The sequence below is a fragment of the Balaenoptera acutorostrata genome, chromosome 2 (genome assembly GCF_949987535.1).
Source record: "Balaenoptera acutorostrata chromosome 2, mBalAcu1.1, whole genome shotgun sequence".
Classification (NCBI taxonomy): domain Eukaryota; kingdom Metazoa; phylum Chordata; class Mammalia; order Artiodactyla; family Balaenopteridae; genus Balaenoptera; species Balaenoptera acutorostrata.
Genome location: NC_080065.1, coordinates 49,512,772 through 49,534,343, shown reverse-complemented (window position 1 = coordinate 49,534,343; position 21,572 = coordinate 49,512,772). Strand labels below are relative to the sequence as shown.

General features: G+C 38.9%; 1 protein-coding gene across 10 annotated transcripts in view; it reads left to right on the top strand.

Moving 5' to 3' along the window:
• Positions 1–21,572, top strand: part of LOC103002367 (cAMP-specific 3',5'-cyclic phosphodiesterase 4D) — a 723,774-nt gene that overhangs the window by 483,852 nt on the left and 218,350 nt on the right. For all 10 annotated transcript variants that reach the window (XM_007176074.2, XM_007176076.3, XM_057541514.1 and 7 more), the window contains exon 2: positions 15,959–16,150. In XM_007176074.2, the coding sequence (XP_007176136.1) occupies positions 15,959–16,150 (192 nt within the window). The remainder of the gene's footprint in view (positions 1–15,958; positions 16,151–21,572) is intronic.

Here is a 21,572-nt window from a genome sequence, read left to right as displayed (position 1 = left end):
GTTCCATTGATCTATATTTCTGTTTTTGTACCAGTACCATATTGTCTTGATTACTGTAGCTTTGTAGTATAGTCTGAAGTCAGGGAGTCTGATTCCTCCAGCTCAGTTTTTTTTCCCTCAAGACTGCTTTGGCTATTCGGGGTCTTTTGTGTCTCCATACACATTTTAAGATTTTTTGTTGTAGTTCTGTAAAAAATGCCATTGGTAATTTGATAGGGATTGCATTGAATCTGTAGATTGCTTTGGGAATATAGTCATTTTCACAGTAGTGATTCTTCCAATCCAAGAACATGGTATATCTCTCCATCTGTGTCATCTTTGATTTCTTTCATCAGTGTCTTACAGTTTTCTGAGTACAGGTCTTTTACCTCCTTAGGTAGGTGTATTCCTGGTATTTTATTCTTTTTGTTGCAATGGTAAATGGGAGTGTTTCCTAAATTTCTCCTTCTGATCTTTTGTTGTTAGTGTATAGGAGTGCAAGAGATTTCTGTGCATTAATTTTGTATCCTGCAACTTTACCAAATTCATTGATTAGCTCTAATAATTTTCTGGTGGCATTTTTAGGATTCTCTATGTATAGTATAATGTCATCTGCAAACAGTGACAGTTTTACTTCTTCTTTTCCAATTTGGATTCCTTTTATTTCTTTTTCTTCTCTGATTGCCAAGGCTAGGACTTCCAAAACTATGTTGAATAACAGTGGTGAGAGTGGACATCCTTGTCTTGTTCCTGATCCTGGAGGAAATGCTTTCAGTTTTTCACCATTGAGAATGATGTTTGCTGTGGGTTTGTCGTATATGGCCTTTATTATGTTGAGGTAGGTTCCCTCTATGCCCACTTTCTGGAGAGTTTTTATCATAAATGGGTGTTGAATGTTGTCAAAAGCTTTTTCTGCATCTATTGAGATGATCATATGGTTTTTATCCTTCAGTTTGTTAATATGGTGTATCACATTGATTGATTTGCATATATTGAAGAATTCTTGCATCCCTGGGATAAATCCCACTTGATCATGGTGTATGATCCTTTTAATGTGTTGCTGGATACTGTTTGCTAGTATTTTGTTGAGGATTTTTGCATCTATATTCATCAGTGATATTGATCTGTAGTTTTCTTTTTTTTTGTAGTATCTTTGTCTGGTTTTGGTATCAGGGTGATGGTGGCCTCATAGAATGAGTTTGGGAGTGATCCTTCCTCTGCAAGTTTTTTGGAAGAGTTTGAGAAGGATGGGTGTTAGCTCTTCTCTAAATGTTTGATAGAATTCACCAGTGAAGCCATCTGGTCCTGGACTTTTGTTTATTGGAAGATTTTTAATCACAGTTTCAATTTCATTACTTTTGATTGGTCTGTTCATATTTTCTATTTCTTCCTGGTTCAGACTTGGAAGGTTATACCTTTCTAAGGATTTGTCCATTTCTTCCAGGTTGTCCATTTTATTGGCATAGAGTTGCTTGTAGTAGTCTCTTCGGATGCTCTGTATTTCTGCGGTGTCTGTTGTAACTTCTCCTTTTTCATTTCTAATTTTGTTGATTTGAGTCCTCTTCCTCTTTTTCTTGATGAGTCTGGCTAATGGTTTATCAATTTTGTTTATCTTCTCAAAGAACCAGCTTTTAGTTTTATTGATCTTTGCTATTGTTTTCTTTGTTTCTATTTCATTTATTTCTGCTCTGATCTTTATGATTTCTTTCCTTCTGCCAACTTTGGGTTTTGTTTCTTCTTCTTTCCCTAGTTCCTTTAAGTGTAAGGTTAGATTGTTTATTTGAGATGTTTCTTGTTTCTTGAGGTAGGCTTGTATAGCTATAAACTTCCCGCTTAGAACTGCTTTTGCTGCATCCCATAGGTTTTGGATCGTCGGGTTTTCATTGTCATTTGTGTTTAGGTATTTTTTGATTTCCTCTTTGATTTCTTCAGTGATCTCTTGGTTATTTAGTAACGCATTGTTTAGCCTCCATGTGTTTTGTGTTTTTTACGTTTCTTTCCCTGTAATTCATTTCTAATCTCATAGCGTTGTGGTCAGAAAAGATGCTTGATATGATTTCAATTTTCTTAAGTTTACTGAGGCTTGATTTGTGACCCAAGATGTGATCTATCCTGGAGAATGTTCCATGCGCACTTGAGAAGAAAGTGTAATCTGCTGTTTTTGGATGGAATGTCGTATAAATATCAATTAAATCTATCTGGTCCATTGTGTCATTTAAAGCTTCTGTTTCCTTATTTATTTTCATTTTGGATGATCTCTCTATTGGTGTAAGTGAGGTGTTAACGTCCCCCACTATTATTGTGTTACTGTCGATTTCCTCTTTTATAGCTGTTAGCAGTTGCCTTATGTATGGAGGTGCTCCTATGTTGGGTGCATATATATTTATAATTGTTATATCTTCTTCTTGTATTGATCCCTTGATCATTATGTAGTGTCCTTCCTTGTCTCTTGTAACATTCTTTATTTTAAAGTCTATTTTATCTGATATGAATATTGCTACTCCAGCTTTCTTTTGATTTCCATTTGCATGGAATATCTTTTTCCATCCCCTCACTTTCAGTCTGTATGTGTCCCTAGGTCTGAAGTGGGTCTCTTGTAGACAGCATATATATGGGTCTTGTTTTTTTTTTTTTTTTTTTTTTTTTAAAGGATTTTCTTATTTATTTATTTATTTATTTATTTTTGGCTGTGTTGGGTCTTCGGTTCGTGCGAGGGCTTTCTCCAGTTGCGGCAAGCGGGGGCCACTCTTCATCGCGGTGCGGGGACCGCTCTTCATCGCGGTGCGCGGGCCTTTCTCTATCGCGGCCCTTCCCGTCGCGGGGCACAGGCTCCAGACGCGCAGGCTCAGCAATTGTGGCTCACGGGCCCAGGTGCTCCGTGGCATGTGGGATCTTCCCAGACCAGGGCTCGAACCCGTGTCCCCTGCATTAGCAGGCAGATTCTCAACCACTGCGCCACCAGGGAAGCCCCTGGGTCTTGTTTTTGTATCCATTCAGCAAGTCTGTGTCTTTTGGTTGGAGCATTTAATCCATTCAAGTTTAAGGTAATTATCGATATGTATGTTCCTATGACCATTTTCTGAATTGTTTTGGGTTGTTTTTGTAGGTTCTTTTCTTCTCTTGTGTTTCCCACTTAGAGAAGTTCCTTTAGCATTTGTTGTAGAGCTGGTTTGGTGGTGCTGAACTCTCTTAGCTTTTGCTTGTCTGTAAAGCTTTGATTTCTCCATCGAATCTGAATGAGATCCTTGCCAGTAGAGTAATCTTGGTTGTAGGTTCTTCCCTTTCATCACTTTAAATATATCATGCCACGCCCTTCTGGCTTGTAGAGTTTCTGCTGAGAAATCAGCTGTTAACCTTATGGGAGGTCCCTTGTATGTTGTCATTTTTCCCTTTCTGCTTTCAATAATTTTTCTTTGTCTTTAATTTTTGCCAATTTGATTACTATGTGTCTTGGCATGTTTCTCCTTGGGTTTATCCTGTATGGGACTTGCTGCGCTTCCTGGACTTGGGTGGCTGTTTCCTTTCCCATGTCCGGGAAGTTTTCAGCTATAATCTCTTCAGATATTTTCTCTGGTCCTTTCTCTCTCTCTTCTCCTTCTGGGACCCCTATAATGCGAATGTTGTTGCATTTAGTTTTGTCTCAAAGGTCTCTTAGGCTGTCTTCGTTTCTTTTCATTCTTTTTTCTTTATTCTGTTCCACGACAGTGAATTCCACCATTCTGTCTTCCAGGTCTCTTATCCGTTCTTCTGCCTCAGTTATTCTATTGATTCCTTCTAGTGTAGTTTTCATTTCAGTTTTTGTATTGTTCATCTCTGTTTGTTTGTTCTTTAATTCTTCTAGGTCTTTGTTAAACGTTTCTTGCATCTTCTTGATTTTTGTCTCCATGCTTTTTCTGAGGTTCTGGATCATCTTCACTATCATTATTCTGAATTCTTTTTCTGGAAGGTTGCCTATCTCCACTTCATTTAGCTGTTTTTCTGGGGCTTTATCTGTTCCTTCATCTGGTACATAGCCTTCTGCCTTTTCATCTTGTCTGTCTTTCTGTGAATGTGGTTTTTGTTCCACAGGCTGCAGGATTGTAGTTCTTTTTGCTTCTGCTGTCTGCCCTCTGGTGGATGAGGCTATCTAATAGGCTTGTGCAAGTTTCCTGATGGGAGGGACTGGTGGTGAGTAGAGCTGACTGTTGCTCTAGTGGGCAGACCTCAGTAAAACTTTAATCTGCTGGACTGCTTCTGGGTGGGGCTGGGTTCCCTCCCTTTTGGTTGTTTGGCCTGAGGCAACCCAACACTGGAGCCTACCAGGGCTCTTTGGTGGGGCTAATGACAGACTCTGGGAGGGCTCGTGCCAAGGAGTCCTTCCCAGAACTTCTGCTGCCAGTGTCCTTGTCCCCACGGTGAGCCACAGCCACCCCCCGCCTCTGCAGGAGACCCTCCAACACTAGCAGCTAGGTCTGGTTCAGTCTCCACTGGGGTCATTGATCCTTCTCCTGGGTCCCAACGCGCACACTACTTTGTGTGTGCCCTCCAAGAGTGGATTCTCTGTTTACCCCAGTCTTGTCAAAGTCCTGCAATCAAATCCCACTAGGCTTCAAAGTCTGATTCTCTAGGAATTCCTCCTCCCATTGCTGGACCCCCAGGTTGGGAAGCCTGACCTGGGGCTTAGAACCTTCACTCCATGGGGTGGACTTCTGTGGTATAAGTGTTCTCCAGTCTGTGAGTCACCCACCCAGCAGTTATGGGATTTGATATCACTGTGATTGTGCCCCTCCTATGGTCTCATTGTGGCTTCTCCTTTGTCTTTGGATGTGGGGTATCTTTTTTGGTGAGTTCCAGTGTCTTCCTGTCGATGATTGTGCAGCAGCTAGTTGTGATTCTGGTGTTCTCACAAGAGAGAGTGAGAGCACATCCTACTCCGCCATCTTCTCATTGTCACTTTCTATTTCTGTACCCTAGGTTATATTTTTAAAGGCAATTTTGGTAGAACTATAACAGTTTTTGTTTTCAGTTATTTTAAACTTATCTAGACATTAATCTATTTAATATATGATATTTAAATGGTATTTTCCCCATTTAAATAATAAAAAGATTTATTATTTGATAATTCTTATTCATCCAATTAAGCCATTTGAAAATTAATTCTTAATAAGTCTAAATACATGAATAGCCAGGAACGAGATTGAGAACCACATTTTAAAAACCCACCTCTCAAACAGAAAATCATTATCTCTATGGAGACATATGGTTTAAAGCATATCCGTCTCAGACCTTCAAGTGATTCTAGTATCCTACCTGGTGGATACTCCAGTATCCTACCTGGTGGATACTCCACTCATCTGGAAGAATGAGTATGTGCAAATAGCAAGAAAAGTTATGAAAAATATGAATATGCTTTGGAAATTTTGGCTATCAGAAAAAATAAAGAAAAAAAAGAATGAGGAAAAACCTAATCTGAAATAATAAGATACCTTTTAGGAAAAAATACAGCACCACATTCCCATTTTCAGCCATTCCATTGTTTTTCTGTCCTTTCCTGTTCTATCACAGCCTCAAATGCAAATTTATTGTGAAACTAATGACGATCAAGCTTAGAGCCTTCCATTGGCTGGGGCCCATTCTAAGTTCTAGAAAGGAGGCTTACTAGCTGCTGTACATAGTTATACATTTTGTAAAATTTGCAAAAGTAGGAATTTGGGGGGTATTATTTTTCTCAAAACAGACTCTCAAAATTATATAACCTTCATGTGCCATGAAACCAGGATCCCACCCCTGATTCCATGGCTGACTGGAGGGCAGACAGGAGTATGTTCAAGATAAATTCTATTAAAATATCTTTTAACAGCCCAGCATTCTATGTGCTTTTCCAGATGATTTCTTCAGATGAACTAATCAAACTTCATTAGTTCTTTCTTTTAAAAAGTGACTGATTCCTGGCTGAAATAAAATAATAATAATAATAAAGTTCATTTGAAGTAGAACCACACAGGTAACCATGGTAAATAATAACCAGGCTATAGTAACTAGTGTTGCATGTAAAGATGTTAATGTATTCATAATACAAGTATTTATTGAGTACTATGTACCAGGCACTAGTCTAGGTGCTGGGCATATGTTAATGAACAAAGTGGATAAAAATCCCTACACTTATAGAGATACATACTAATGAGCAGAGTACAATAAACAAAATAAGTAAATGAATGCTATGGAGAAAAAGAAAAAGAAAAGGAGGCTAGAAAAGGCTAGGAAACTAGGACGGAAATTTTATTTTAGTTATTTTTTTATTGAAACTTTGTTTTTTTCCAGTTTTACTGAGATGTCATTGTCATAAAACATTGTATAAGTTTAAGATGTACAGTGTAATGATTTTATATATGTATATATTGCAAAATGATTACCACAATAAGGTTTTAACACATCCATCACCTCACATAGTGACAGCTATCTGTGTGTGTGTGGTGAGAACTTTAAAAATGGACTCTCTTGGGGGCTTCCCTGGTGGCGCAGTGGCTATGAATCTGCCTGCCAATGCAGGGGACATGGGTTCGAGCCCTGGTCTGGGAAGATCCCGCATGCCACAGAGCAACTAAGCCCGTGTGCCACAACTACTGAGCCTGCCCTCTAGAGCCTGTGAGCCACAACTACTGAGCCCATGTGCCACAACTACTGAAGCCCATGCGCCTAAAGCCCATGCTCCGCAACAAGAGAAGCCACCGCAATGAGAAGCCCAAGCACCGCAAGGAAGAGTAGCCCCCACTCAGTGCGACTGAGAAAGCCTGCGCGCAGCAACAAAGACCCAACGCAGCCATAAACAAATGAATAAATAAATAAATAAATATCCTTAAAAAAAAAAAAAATATATATATATATATATATACTCTCTGAGCAACGTTCAAATATACGGTATTGTTAACTATAGTCACCATGTTTTATGTTATATCCCTGAACTTAATCATCTTATAACTGGAAGTTTCTACCCTGTAACCACCTTTACCTGTTTCTCTCACCCCCTACTCCCCAACCCCTGGCAACCACTGATCTATTCTCTGTATCTATGAGGTATTTTTTGTTTTGTTTTGTTTTAGATTACGTATATAAGTGAGATCATACAGTATTTGTCTTTCTCTTTCTGACTTACTGAACTTAGTGTGATTGCCCTCAAGGGTCATCCATGTTATTACAAGCAGCAGGATTTCCTTCTTTTTTATAGCTGGATAATATCCATTCCATATGTACCGTATTTTCTTTATCCATTCATTGGTCAGTGGACACTTAGGTTGTTTCCATGTCTTGGCTGTTGTAAATAATGCTGCAATGAACATGCGGGTACAGATACCTCTTCCAGACAGTGATTTCATTTCCTTTGGATATTATATACCCAGAAGTGGAATTGCTGGATCATGTGGTAGTTCTATTCTTAATTTCTTGAGGAACCTCCACACTGCTTTCCATAGTGGCTGTACCAATTTACATTCCCACCAACAATGTACAAGAGTTTCTCTCACTAGGAAGCTAGGAAAGGCTAGGAGATTAGGGTGGCAATTTTAAATAGAGTAGCCTGGGAATATCTCACCGTGAAGGTGACATTGAGCTGATACCGGGGTAAAGAATATTCCAGCAGAGGGAACTACAAATGCAAAGGCCCTGAGGAGGAAGCGCTCACATGTGTTCAAGGAGCAGCCAGGGGACGAAGAGGCCAAGGCAGAGTGAGCCAGAGGGAGAGAGGTACAGGGTGGGATCAGAGAGGCCTCAGGGGCCCAAATCCACTGAGGAGGGCCTTAAGCCCCAGTGAGGACAGAGTATTTATTCTGAGTGCAATAGAAAGCATTGGAGGATGCTGAGCCGGGACTCCTAGGGATCTGATTAACATTTTAGTGGGATCACTCAGTCTGCGATATAAAGAATAAAGAAGTTGGGGGCACACCAGTAATTACCAGTGTTCCAGTGTGGGCTTATCAGAGCAATCTTAGTTGCTCTGTGTCACAGAAGAAATAAATATACACAGAAACATCTGCACCTCCACCTTGTTAACAAGACGCTCTTCCTCTCTTGGGCTTTAGCTTGATGAAGCCAAGGTTTGATGAAAACTGCATTTTGGAAATAAAAGAGCTCAGACGTGGTCTCAGAGAGCAAAAGCCTGGTGGTAAGGTTGGTAGTTTCCTTGCACACAAAGAAAATAAAACCAGGGGAAACCTTGCAGGACTGCGTCTGATGCTCACGTCCAGCCCAGCCAGGAGACCTGTGCTTTACTCTTCCCGTCCCCTCCATACTCTTAGTTTGAGATCAGCACCTGAAAACTGGATGTCAAGGAAAGGAACACGTGCTTACTTATTTTATTCTCAATCACAGTGAAGCCTGGAAGAAATTTTCAGAAATATTAAGGTCTACCAACAACTACGAAAATAGACACTTTCATTGTCAACATATATACAGGTTAAATATATGACTTGAACCGTTCATTATTTTTGGAGATTTACTGCAAGTATGGACCTCACTTTGCCACTGCAGGCTTTGCCTCTAACTCCCAACATTGCAGCCCCCTGTTAGGACCCGTTTGAGAACCTTTGTTAACAGATTTTCAGCCATAAAAAAGAATGAGGGGCTTCCCTGGTGGCGCAGTGGTTGAGAGTCTGCCTGCCAATGCAGGGGACACGGGTTCGAGCCCTGGTCTGGGAAGATCCCACATGCTGCGGAGCAACTGGGCCTGTGAGCCACAATTACTGAGCCTGCGCGTCTGGAGCCTGTGCTCTGCAACAAGAGAGGCCGAGATAGTGAGAGGCCCGCGCACCGCGATGAAGAGTGGCCCCCACTTGCCGCAGCTAGAGAACGCCCTCGCACAGAAACGAAGACCCAACACAGCCAAAAATAAATAAATAAATAAATAAATAAATAAAATTAAAGTACCTGCTGTATAAAAAATAAAATTTTTAAAAAATCTTAATGATTAAAAAAAAAAAGAATGAAATAATGTCATTTGCAGCAACATGGATGCCACTAGAGGTTATCATACTAAGTGAAGTAAGTCTCAAAGAGAAAGACAAATACCATATGATGCCACTTATAAGTGGAGTCTAAAAAGTGACACAAATGAACCTATCTATGAAACAGAAACAGAATCATGGACATAGAGAACAGACTTGTGGTTGCCAAGGGGGAAGGGGTTGGGAGAGGGATGGAGTGGGAAGTTGGGGTTAACAGATGTAAGCTTTTGTGTATAGAATGGATAAACAACAAGGTCTTACTGTATAGAACAGGGAACTATATTCAGTATTCTATGATAAACCATAATGGAAAAGTATTTTAAAAAAGAATGTATATATGTAAAATTGAATCACTTTGCTGTATAACAGAAATTAACACATCATAAATCAACTATACTTCAATAAAAATAAATTTTAAAAAGAAATCTATAAACCTCAAGTAAAACAATTCTGAGTTTGAGCTTTTTAAATTTTAGATCGAATCTTTTAGAAAAATCAGCCTTTTGCCATCTCGTTTGGCAAAAACCTACTAATTAAGTCCAGCTTGTTCCTTCTGGCCTCCAGTCCAAACATCAAACTCACACCGTCGTTTTCATCTTGAATCTCTTTATTGGCCTCTGTGACTTGAGAGTGTCATGGACATGTCAGAAACAAATGTTGTGTGTTCCCTGAGATCATCTGATATTTTTACTCATAAATAGGCATATGCCTTTACCCTTTGTGCCAGGCTTTTGTTTATAAAAACCATCTGTGAAAACAAAGGGTAAAATTACATTCTCCATGCAAATATATGTATTATGCAAGATAACATGCACACTGTCACTTACATCTATAATCCACTAATGTGCTAAATACCATGCCCTCTCACGGTGTCCTATTCAAATTTGAGATGCAGTTTTGGGATTGATTGGAAAAAAATCATCATTTATGCATATCACTGTAAAATGCATTTTTCTACAGTCTCATCTCTATAGATAATCTAAACAAAGTAAATATTAAAATGGGGAATTGGAAGAAGCAGTATTTATTTTCTTTACTCCAGAGAAGGTATTTGATCTTGCAGGAAAACCTTGAATGTTAAATGTCACTGGCGTTGATTAGAAGCAGGTTTCATAGCCTCGTGGTATTGATAACAATGGTAAAATACTTATTATGGAGAGAAAAAATATTTTTGAAATCATTTTCCAACTCTGCTTACACTTCATTAAGCTCGAGGGCGAACCATCCCCCTCGTCCTGAGTGGTAAAGCACCAAAATGGATTCCATCATACAGCCAACAGCATGGGCTACCATATACACCGAAGAGTCAGGTATAGGAGAATAAACAGCACTGTCATTGTGTCTCAAGTACAGGTACCAAGCTAGACCCAGTGGCTGGAGGCCTGAGGTCAGGACTGTTTCTGCCCATTCTATTCCGCCAGAGCCCCACCCAGGTTGCTGGGATCTCCATGCTTTCCATGTTCCTAGCAGGAAATTGTTCTTTCTCCTCGGTGAGGAATATCTAGAGAAAAATCAACAGTCTCTACTCTCTCCCTGGATGTTATCACACTGTAATGATGGAGTGGAGTGGAGACAGCAACTAAGTTGTAAAAGCAGCTCAAACCATAAGAGCAATCTGGCTCCAGCACCTGTCACCTCATTGATTGCCAAGGTTGATTCTGGTGGTTTGGCTGACCAGCCCTCAGTTCCCTCTCTCTCGCATCTCTCCCTGTAGGTTCTTCCCAAGGCAGTGTGCTCAGGAACAATCTGGATGGAAAGCCTCCCTCAAAGAAAAGGGGTAATAATAGTAAAAATAACAATAGCTGCTAAGTATATGGAATGTGCTAGCTGCCAGGCAGTGTGCTAAATGCTTTCCAAATATTATATAGGGCCTTATAATTGCCCTAGAACTAGATACTGTAATCATCCTTATCAGTGAATGGGGGCTTAGAACGGTACAGTAACTGCCCAAGAGCATGCAACTAGAAGGTGGCAGAACCAAGATATGAAAGATATGAAATTTAGACCACGTTTTCTAATTCCCAAGTGAATGTCTTTGGAATATTTTTGGTATCTAGCCATCTCCCAACGGGAAGATCTCTGTTGTCAATGCACTATAGTTAATACACAGCAACGGAAGCAGCTCTCAGATGCTCCTGACGTGAATAGAGCCTTCCAGGGTCCCCTCCAGTGTTCAGCAGCTGCTCGTTCTCTCCAGGGTCTTCCCCGTGGGAGCTCTTCACAGATGCTCTGATAATGGGACCTCTGTTGATCGGGGCTTCCCGCAGCGGCTCCACTGGAGTCCTCAAGTGTCTCACCTTCATCAGGCTCCACATTGGGGGTCAATGTTGAGTATAAGGTCCTGATGGCCAGGTGACATGACATGAGCTGTTCACCCAGGAGAATAGCAGGACCATGGCTCAGGAGAGAGTCCACATCATGGGCAAGAAGAGATGCCAAATGTGTAAACCAGAGAAGCAGGGTCTAGCATCAGGCCAAAAAAATGAGAAATGATCCTAAGCAGACAGATGATTACAAGGTCAGTAGACACAAAGCGTGGGAGCAGTGGAGGAGGCTGAATGGAAGGTGGATCACAACAGGTAGTCCAGTAATTCTACTGATTTGGAACAGTGGAGAGAGCTGGGGAGCAGTCTGGTTGGTTGGTCAGTTTGCTTGTTTTCTCTTTGGTTTTTAAAGGGTCCTGAGTGGAGTGAATGGTCCTGAGTAGTGCTAGATGCACACAGCCTTCAGTAGTTCTAATTGCAACAGGCTGGCGGGGCCATTGCTCTTTACCGCCCCCCACTGGGGACCGTGCACAGTTGCATTGCTGCTTTTCCACTAATGCCTTCTTGGTAAAAGCCAGCTCTGTCAGGGAACATGTACATCATTGAACTGCATTAAGGACAGCAAACATGTGGGACAATGGAGCATCTCGCTTAGTTTCATTTGCTAAGACCTTCTGCAGACTCACCATCCCTCCTTATTCCAAATGAACTCTGAAACTCTGTAAGGAAACCCACCAAAATTGTTTCAACAGAAACTCTTTTGCACCTTACTGTTGTATTCAAAACTGGAAAAACAGAGGATTTGGAAAATTCCAAAATTTGGGGTCATATAAAGACCGAGTCCCAGAATTAGCCTTGGCAAACCTGATCCATAAATTGTTCAGAATGTTAACATTTGAAGTTCTATCCTGGTGAGGAAGCTAAGAGATGTTTCCCTATTTTTATAATGAATAAGAGGAGGCTTTGCAATAGAGACAGAAACACAGGGGCCATTCTCCCAGGCTCTGGAATCAGACAGTTTGAGTTTAAAACACACTTACAAACTGTATGGCCTTGAACGTGTGACTTAACATAGAGCCACTTCTTTATGACTCAGATTCCTCATTGGTCAAATAGAAAATATAGTGGCTACTTCAAAGGGTTATTGTGGGGATTCAATGAGATAACGTACATAAAGCACACAGCACAATTCCTAGCTCTTGGAGTGTTCCAAATGCTTTATTATCATTATTATCATCATTATGATTAATTATTCTCACCATCATCATTAGACTCAGACATTCTTACTCTCCCCAAATCTATACTTACTTTCCCAAACTTCTGCTAAGCTTATACTTGGGCTTCATCTAATTGGCAGTGAGTCAAAAGAGGATTCATTATATCAAAGTGTTTGCCAAAGAATGTTTTTGGCAAATTCACAACTGATCTCTTTGGTACCAACATCTAAGGTTAGGGTTACCCCTCATCATCTTCTTGTCTTGTTAATAATACCATGACATTGACTGTTTATAAAGTTATGTTTCAAAAATGAGCAGCTATTTGAATCCATCCATATTTTCAGGCTAAATAAAGTCTCAGTTAATTTACTATCCACTGAATGAAGTACTGCCTTGATGTGTTCCCAACCTAATCTCTCCCAAGAGGAGATCCTTAGTTCTAATATTTGAACAAAAGAGCTCATTTTTTTAAGTAAGCGTAAATGTCTAATAACAAATCAGTGACCATTTTTTAGATCATTCTCAATCTGTTTGTAAAGCTAATACTAATATTTCTTAGGCTAATATATTTTCATCAATATTTGGTAATCACTTCCTGTAAATTTTGAGGTTTTATTTTTTGGATAATATTTAAGAGGTTGTTTTCATGAGTCTTTAAGAAATAGATAGTTTTGGCCTTTATTTACAGTAGATTTTCCTCAAGAAAATGATCTCCATCCAGTGGACAAATTGTTATATTACAACCTGCAAAGAAAAGTATCAAAGCCCATATACTCCCATATCAAGCATTTTATGACCTACTAATAAATGTTTGGTTTTAATAGGTAATACTACCACAAAAAATGTTAAATATTTTAAGATACTTATCATTATTTGTTCCAAAACTGATAGTGGAGAATTTTTTTTGTTAAGTCAAGACTTGCTTAATTTAATTGGAAAGATTATAATAATAAAAAAATGCAAATTTCTGATTTGGGGGTAATATTGGTATTTCCTCAATTGAACTGAGAAAAACTAAGCCAAAAATCGTACTCCTGTATCTCCTATATTTCTGTTTCTGCATAGCATGAAAAGGATACCATATTTTATTTTTTAAAACAGTAAGAACATTTTGATATTGAAGGAGAATCAACATAAACATTTTTTATGTGTTCACATTAAGACCTCCTCATGCTGAAGAGCGGCCATGACTATCTCCTTAGAGCAGAAATCACCCCTATCCTCTCCCTATGCAGAGGTCTTTTATGTGTTTCAACTGTATACTGAATGCCTTCAAAAGCCCTCTTTAAATACTACTTTTCCATGAAGATTTCTCAGATATCCCAGCTTGGATTAATGTCATCTCCTTTATTTTTGTACCTCAATGTGCTTATGGTAGGTACTTAATAAATGCTTATTGAGTTAAGCATATCCAAGAGAGCCTGCCAGAGATCCTGAATAAGTCTCTTTAATGATTAGCGATCCCTTCCCTTTGGCCTTCCTCAGGAATGTTAAAGTCCCAGATGCATGAAGTGTCTGTCCGCACGAAACAGATGTCCCTGTTTGGGTGTCACAGTTGCTAACACACTTTTTTTTTTTTTTTAACTTTGGGTTTATTTATTTATTTATTTATTTATTTATTTATTTATTTATGGCTGTGTTGGGTCTTCGTTTCTGTGCGAGGGCTTTCTCTAGTTGCGGCAAGTGGGGGCCGCTCTTCATCGCGGTGCGTGGGGCTAACACACTTTTGTGGTTTACAGGATTATGCATTACAGCTGGGAGAACTTCAGGAATAGTAGATAATTAAATCCAGGTAGCTCAGTAACTTTGGTCAATTAACCTTTCTAGGAGCTGGTATCCTTGTCTGTAAAATGAATCTGTTCAAGTAGATAATCTCTCAATGTCCTTTAAGGACCAAATGAATATATCTGTAAAGTGACAAAATTCTAAGAAAATTTTAAATTGAAAAACATATTTATGACTGGCTAAGCTAGATTATGAGCTTTTCCTTTTCTTTTCTACTAGATGGATTGATTTGGAGTCAATGTTCTACTTTGGTCAGAGATTCATAGGTGATTCATGAAACATCAAGCCCCTGGATAATTCTTCCAGTTTGGTCTCCAATCTTTGGGTCATAACACTATTTATTAATAACTCCAGTAGAAAAAGTAAAAGAATATTTTAAAATTAGCTAGTTAATAGTTTGGATAAAGGTTCTAATGGGGAAAACGTTGTTAACAACTGAACTTGAATTCATTTGTTTACTTATTCATTCAACAAGTTTTTAAACCACATACTTGCTGAACTCTCCTGAGCTATCACCCTCCTCTTATAAGAACACATGAGAGTTGACTTTATTTTACTACTGGTTGATGCTAGACTAGAAAAGCTCTTTGTAGAAAGCTTATCTAGATTATAAAGACTGTGATGTTAAGAATGGCATGTATGGTTCTTTTTTTCCCCCAAACTCTAAAATCTGTATTGCCAAGCATCATGCCTTTCATTCATTTGATCATTAATTCAAACCATTTAGTAAAAATTTTCTGAAGTGCCACCGTGAAGTGCTTAGAACACCCAGAATCTCCATTCTCAGAGAGCTCACAGTCTAGGAATGGAGATCAAGTGGTAATTATTTCCAGCTCACTGTAAACGCTATCACTGGGGAGTGGGAAAGAGTCTCGGGAACACAGAGAAAGGGCATCTCATGAAGCTCTGGGGTATCAGGGCAGCATTTCAGATGAAGACTAAGTCCTCAAGGATAAATAACAATTAGGCAGGAGATTGGAGTGTTGAGAAATTGGGGAGCAAAAGGTTAGGTGGTGAGAGCCTGATACAAGTAGGTGGTGGTTCAATCTGAGGGGAGCGTGAAGTTCCCGAAGGAAGAGTGTTGCATATCGAGGTTGGGAAAAGGGTTCATGTGAACCTTATCTTGAGGACAACAGTGAGCCACTGAAAGGTTTTGAACTGATGAATTACACAGTCAGGTTTACATTTTAAGAAGAATCATACAAGGTGGAAAATGGATTCAAGAGACTAATTTAAAGGCTCTTATAATAATGTAGGTGACAGTTGACGGAATCCTGAACTTAATACACTGGCAGTGGGGATGGAGGGAAGTGGCCACAATAGAAATTAGTGATTGGGTAGGTGTAGGTGGGAGTGGAGAAGCCCAGGTTTGGGGAATCAAGGATATTAGGCATGTAATGGGCACTTGTTGAACTGAACCCAAATATTTAGTGAATTACTATGTGAAAGGAATTCTGTACTTAGTTGCAGAATGGCTCCCTTTAAACTGAAATTGAGTTCAGAGAGACCTATATATTTTGTAGTTGGTCAGTTAACAGAGGTACTCAAAGGTGTAGGAAGACAAGTATCTGAAGTCAGTGTGTTTTTTTTCTTTTGTGTATTTTGGTATTACCATTTTTTTTGATAGCAGGAATCAGCTGTAAGTTTTCCTATTGTCAGTTCCTAAACTGAAGTCTCCCTTTACTAAACTATTAACATGCAATTCACAGCAATGTCATTCTTTCTGCTTAATTGACAGCTTCGATGTGGACAATGGCACATCTTCTGGACGGAGTCCCTTGGATCCCATGACCAGCCCGGGATCTGGGCTAATTCTCCAAGCAAACTTTGTCCACAGTCAACGCCGGGAGTCCTTTCTGTATCGATCCGACAGCGATTATGACCTCTCACCAAAGTCTATGTCCCGGAACTCCTCCATTGCCAGTGACATGTAAGTGTGAGGGGGAGCAAAGAGAAGAGGGCGTGCTTAGAGAAAAATCAAGTGCATTTCCCTCTAGAGTTGATAAAACCAATGATATTTGTTCAACTGCATCGTTCTCTAATTTAAAAAGGATGGTGGCTAAAATTATACAAGTTGAAGATAAATGGTAGATTGAATCTGTCACTCTTGTTAAGAAACATTTATTTTCCCAGAGAATACATTGTCTGGGAAAAGAGAGAATTAAATTTGCAATGGAGACATTTACACTTAAAACTTTAGCTTATATTCATGTAGGACCTGAGTTTAGCTACCCAACCATGTGAATATTTTCGAATATTTTGACAGGCTTTAAACTCAGTTTGCAAGTCCCTGTGATATTAGCACGTATAGCCCTTTGAATGTATCTCCATTGACGTACTGTGCAGATGTTAGCCCTCGTTTGCCAGTTCATTTGAAATCTTTGTGAAGGTTTGCCTAAGTTAAACCATTTTTGGAATATTAATCACTGGAGGCAAGTACAGAAAACATTAGACAGACTTGAATATCATTTTAGACATGCCACAGCTTGGAAAGTAATTAAAACTGATAAGCAGATTCGCGGATCATGTACCATCATTAGCTCATTTTCTTGTGCTTACTGTAGTGTTCATTAGTTTCCTAGTTTCTGGAGGCTTCTAAATAGGATCTAACTCTCACTCAATACCTGCACTGTCATTGGTGGTCACTCTGCCTCTGTGCAGAGTTAGTGTCTACTTTCCTCCTCTGCATCTGGGCATTTGTCTGATAACATCACCATCTTCTCATGACACCATCTCAAAAACTCAGCACAGGTTGCAGTACATCTTAGAGGAACTGTATGGGGTCCCCAAGGGTCTAGTGTGATTCTTGGTATTCTAACAGATCATCAAGGTATCTTAATAGGTCTCTGTGGGATTCTAGAAATGAAATTATGCTTTACTCACTTCCCAACCTATGGCTCTTGGTTGCCATTTATGAATGGTTGTAAAATGACAACACTCTCTTCTCCCTAGGAATGAGCAACTAAAGTACAATCACTTTAATTCAAATTCTGAATTATGAAATTCACGTTGTGTAACTGTCTTTGTTTGAGAACTGCAGGAGATAGAAGAAAACTCTAAGACAGAGTTTTTGTCTCAGATAACTAATAATCTTATGAAATGACAGGTTTTAGATCAAATAATTAGTGGAAAAGACAGTATGTAAGTCCTAATTTCTGTCCTTGTGGTCTACAGGTAAAAGCATCTCATCACCTACCTCTATGCACAGGTCTCCACCATCTTTCAAAAACTACCCAATCTACTCTCCTTTTTTGTCTGTTGTTTTTTGGCAATAAAACTTCTCCATAATCATATCTCTGCCCATCCTTCCAACCCCACCCCAAGATCTACATCTATTCTCTATATTTCCTTATATGTTGTTGTTACCTTAATATTCTGAAATCTATCTTCGACTCATACTGACCTCTGAAAATCCATTAATTCAAGTAATGTTTGTTGGCCACCCATAAAGCAGAAGTCATGGTGCCAGTTATTAAAGGAAATACAAGGTGCATTTCATCTCCTAGCTGCCATCACTGTTGTGTGCTCTCTTCCCTACTGCTCACAGACCTCTTCTTCACCAGCTCCTCTTATCACCCCTTAACATATTTCCCCAAAGTATAGCCCCTGACCCTCTGGGTTCTGCTTTAGAAAACTCTTTTTTATATATGTTCGACTATCAGCCTTCATCAGATGACTTACTGCTCAGTATCTCTGGCCCTGCAACCTCAGTTGAGCTCCAGATCTATAGCCCCTAATTGCCTTCTGGAAGTTTAGACTTTCCTGTTCAACTGTTCCTTCACACTCACTAATTAATACATATTCATCATTAATTCATTGTATTGATGGCGTCCACTCTCCTTCACTACAAAAAGACTTCCTTTTCCCTTTGGCTTTATTCCTATGTTATTTTTATCCCATTTTCTTAGGTTTGAAAATTAAGACATTTGTTTATTCATTCATACGTAATAAAAATACTTACTGAACAACTCTGGTGTGTTTAAAGCTCCCCGTCTGCATGGGGGTAGGGGGAGAGGCAGGGCAAAAGGGCTGACATTTTAGACCTTTGGAATAAAATCTGGTGAGCACCATCCTTGAGGCATTTATGAGAGAAAAGGAGAAGAGAAGGAGAGTTTGCCAGCCAGGGATGGTCAGGCGAAGGGGGCAACATTTAGATAATGTGGGGCGAGGGAAATCATGGCTCAATTAAGGAATGACTGGTTGGTGTGAGTAGGGAAATGTGGCAGGAGAAAAAGAAGGTTGGAATACAGTCTATGGGACCTCAGAGCCACAGGTTTTTAGCTGGGACCACGTGATCGCATTCTTGGTTTTATTGCTTCTGATTACTCTGTTGTTGAATGATTGCATAGAATGAAGTGATTACAGGGAAACAGATCATGTTGAAATTCATAGAAGCAAAGCAGGCTAAATATGATGGAGGCCCAGGTCAAGGGAGTGGGGGTAGGATGAGGTTAGTCCAGATGCAAGAAGCAATAGCCTTACAGAATGGTGTGTGTGTGTGTGCGTGCACGTGCACGTGTGCATGTTGGGAGACAGCCAGTGGGCAAGGAGAATCAGAGAGAATGTTGACGTCTTGACCCCGAACAAGTAAATGAATGGTGATGTTGACATGGGAACACAGGATAGAGTGGATGACATAATGACATAATGAATTTGGCTTTTACACGTTGAGGCCAGAACTCTAGGAGAAACAAGACAACAATTATAGGACAAGGACAGAGAGCAGAAACAACAGTGCAGAGGGTGAGGGGAAATTAGAAGAACCAATTAGCTTCTGTAATGACTAAATTTGGGATGACCACTGGGAGAAGCATCTTAGTGGGGTAATAGAAGAATTAGTGAAGGAGTGAATTGAAAGTGGAGATATCAGCAAGTACAGGCATCTCTTTAAAAGGTTAGTAAGTTAAAGGGGAAAAGAAAAACTAAAGCTGCTTGAGGGAGAATTAGGTTCAAGGGAAATTTTTTTGAATTCAGAACACTTAAGCTGAGGGACGCAGAGGTTAAGTATGGAGTTGTAGCTGCTGATGAAAATATGATCATGAGCCTTAAGGGACTAACCCTGAAAAAGTAGTAGAGACAAGTACTGCATTCTTTAGAACAATGAAAAAAAGAAGTGAAAGGGGGAGATATAAATTTGGAGATGGATGGCTGAAATGTTTAGAGAATTGATGGCTTATGATCTCTACTTTTTCATGCAAGTAGAAAGTATTAAAAAAAAAAGAACGTATATATGTGGATAACTGAGTCACTTTGCTGTACAGAAGACATTGGCGCAGCATTGTAAATCAACTACACTTCAATTAAAACAAAAAAGAAGAAAAAGAAAGTATAGCCGTCGATGACTAAAGGAAAGAGTGATGAGGCAGCTTGAGAACGGGGAAAAAGCTTAAAAGAGCCACACTGCAATTATAGAAAGAGAACAGAATAGGGGTGAGTAGAAAAGAAAAATGCTGAAAAGCCCTATAGATAATTATATATAATGTTGAATGGATGAATGACCAGTTTGAAAGTCATCTCCTCCAACTTCATCAAAGGTGAAATAACTGGGCTTTTGATAGAGGCCAGGGACAAACTCACGGTGACTTAGTAGACTCTGTTTTACATAGTTATGTATTCTACTGATATTTTCTACAATTATAGGAAATTGATTTTTGGATACCAGTGTGTATCCGTGCATTTTATGAAAAGGCTACAATATTTAACATCTAAATAGTGCTTTTCTTTCCAAAGTAAACTTACGAGGATGACCTCATTTTTCCCTGTACCTATTCAAGAGTTCCTTTATCTGACTGGACTCACGTAAGAGTGACAAATCTAATTAGACCGTGATGCAACTCTATATTTTGTTGAAAAATAATGTCTTGACATGTTCAGCTTTCTCATTCCCCCTGGGTATTTATATTGCAGCAATAAGGTTTTCCTTTGACACTAACTGACTCCTGAAAAGCATTCTTTCTACTAGGGAGATGAAGTTTCTATGAGAAGCAAGGTGAATAGAATAAATAACTACCATTTCAGTCTTCAATCTGATACTACACATTCCATCTACAGATAAAGTGTTATCCTTTCTCTTCATTTGACTTCACATGTGGCCATATGTAAACCTCCATTTTCTTACCTAGTTCATGATAATGCTGGGAAGATTGTTCGGTGTCTGTAATTCAACTGCACTTTATAGAGAATGACATTATTATATATTTTAATCACTTTTGATGATTTTATACTTAACTGTTCTACTTAAGCTTTCCTATTGAGAAAATCCCTTAGAAATTTCAAATACAAACAGTAGCAATGAAGGTTTGTGATTATCTATTTGAATGAAGTGTTTTGGAAAACCATTAAATGCTCTTTAAGTTGAAATATAATTGTTTAATTTGTTGGTAAAGAGAGAAGGAAGATAATTACCTCCTATAAGACAGGATGGCATTATCTTATCTTCTATAAATAGATACTGATTAAATAGCTGAGGCACAAGAAGAAAATAAGACTAATAATGGTAGTAATAATAATCACAGCATACATTGCATGTGTACATCACTCTTCATTCTTCTAAGTATTTCACATCTGTAATCTCATTTGATATTTTCCACAGTCCTATGCAGAGGGACATTATTATGCTGTTTTACAGATGAGAGACCCAAGGTCCTGAGAGCTTAAACTTCTTGAAAAACACAACACACATTTCGATCATTTCTACGATAACATTATTTGCAAATGCCATAAAGTGCTATGAACTATTGTGGCAAAACTGCTGAGAAACAGAAGTACCTGTTCACCAAATCCAATTGACCAAATGAATGACTTGGCACTATGAAAATTTAGTTTCCATTTATAGTTTAAGAATAAAAGAAGATACAAGCTCAAATTTCAGAGAAGTAATAAAGAAAATATGCAACTGACTCTTGGAAAATATGCAACTGACTCAAGTCTATAGAACTAGGCTAAACTCAGCATCTAAAAAAATTAGCTTATACAAGGCAGGAGAGAAGTTCCTGGCAGCCTCTGCTCAGAAGGCTGTCACATAGTTTGTTAAATGTAATCCCCAGTAGCAACTTAATTCTTAAGAATAATAAGAAATAGAAAAAATGTTAATGATTAACATGAGTACAGTAAAGAAATAAATACATGAAAAGTAAACTTAAACTATCATTAAGAGTAAAGAAGTATTTTATAAGAGTAAAAACAACTAGATAACAGAAGGTTGCCCAATTTCTGTCATGAAGAAAATTACAGAATAGATGGATAATTACATTAAATATGTGCAGGTTTTTTTCCCCTCTTAAATTCTTCAGAATGCATTTAAAACTATTTTCACTTCTGGATAACAGTTACTTCTGTTGCTGCACTTCACT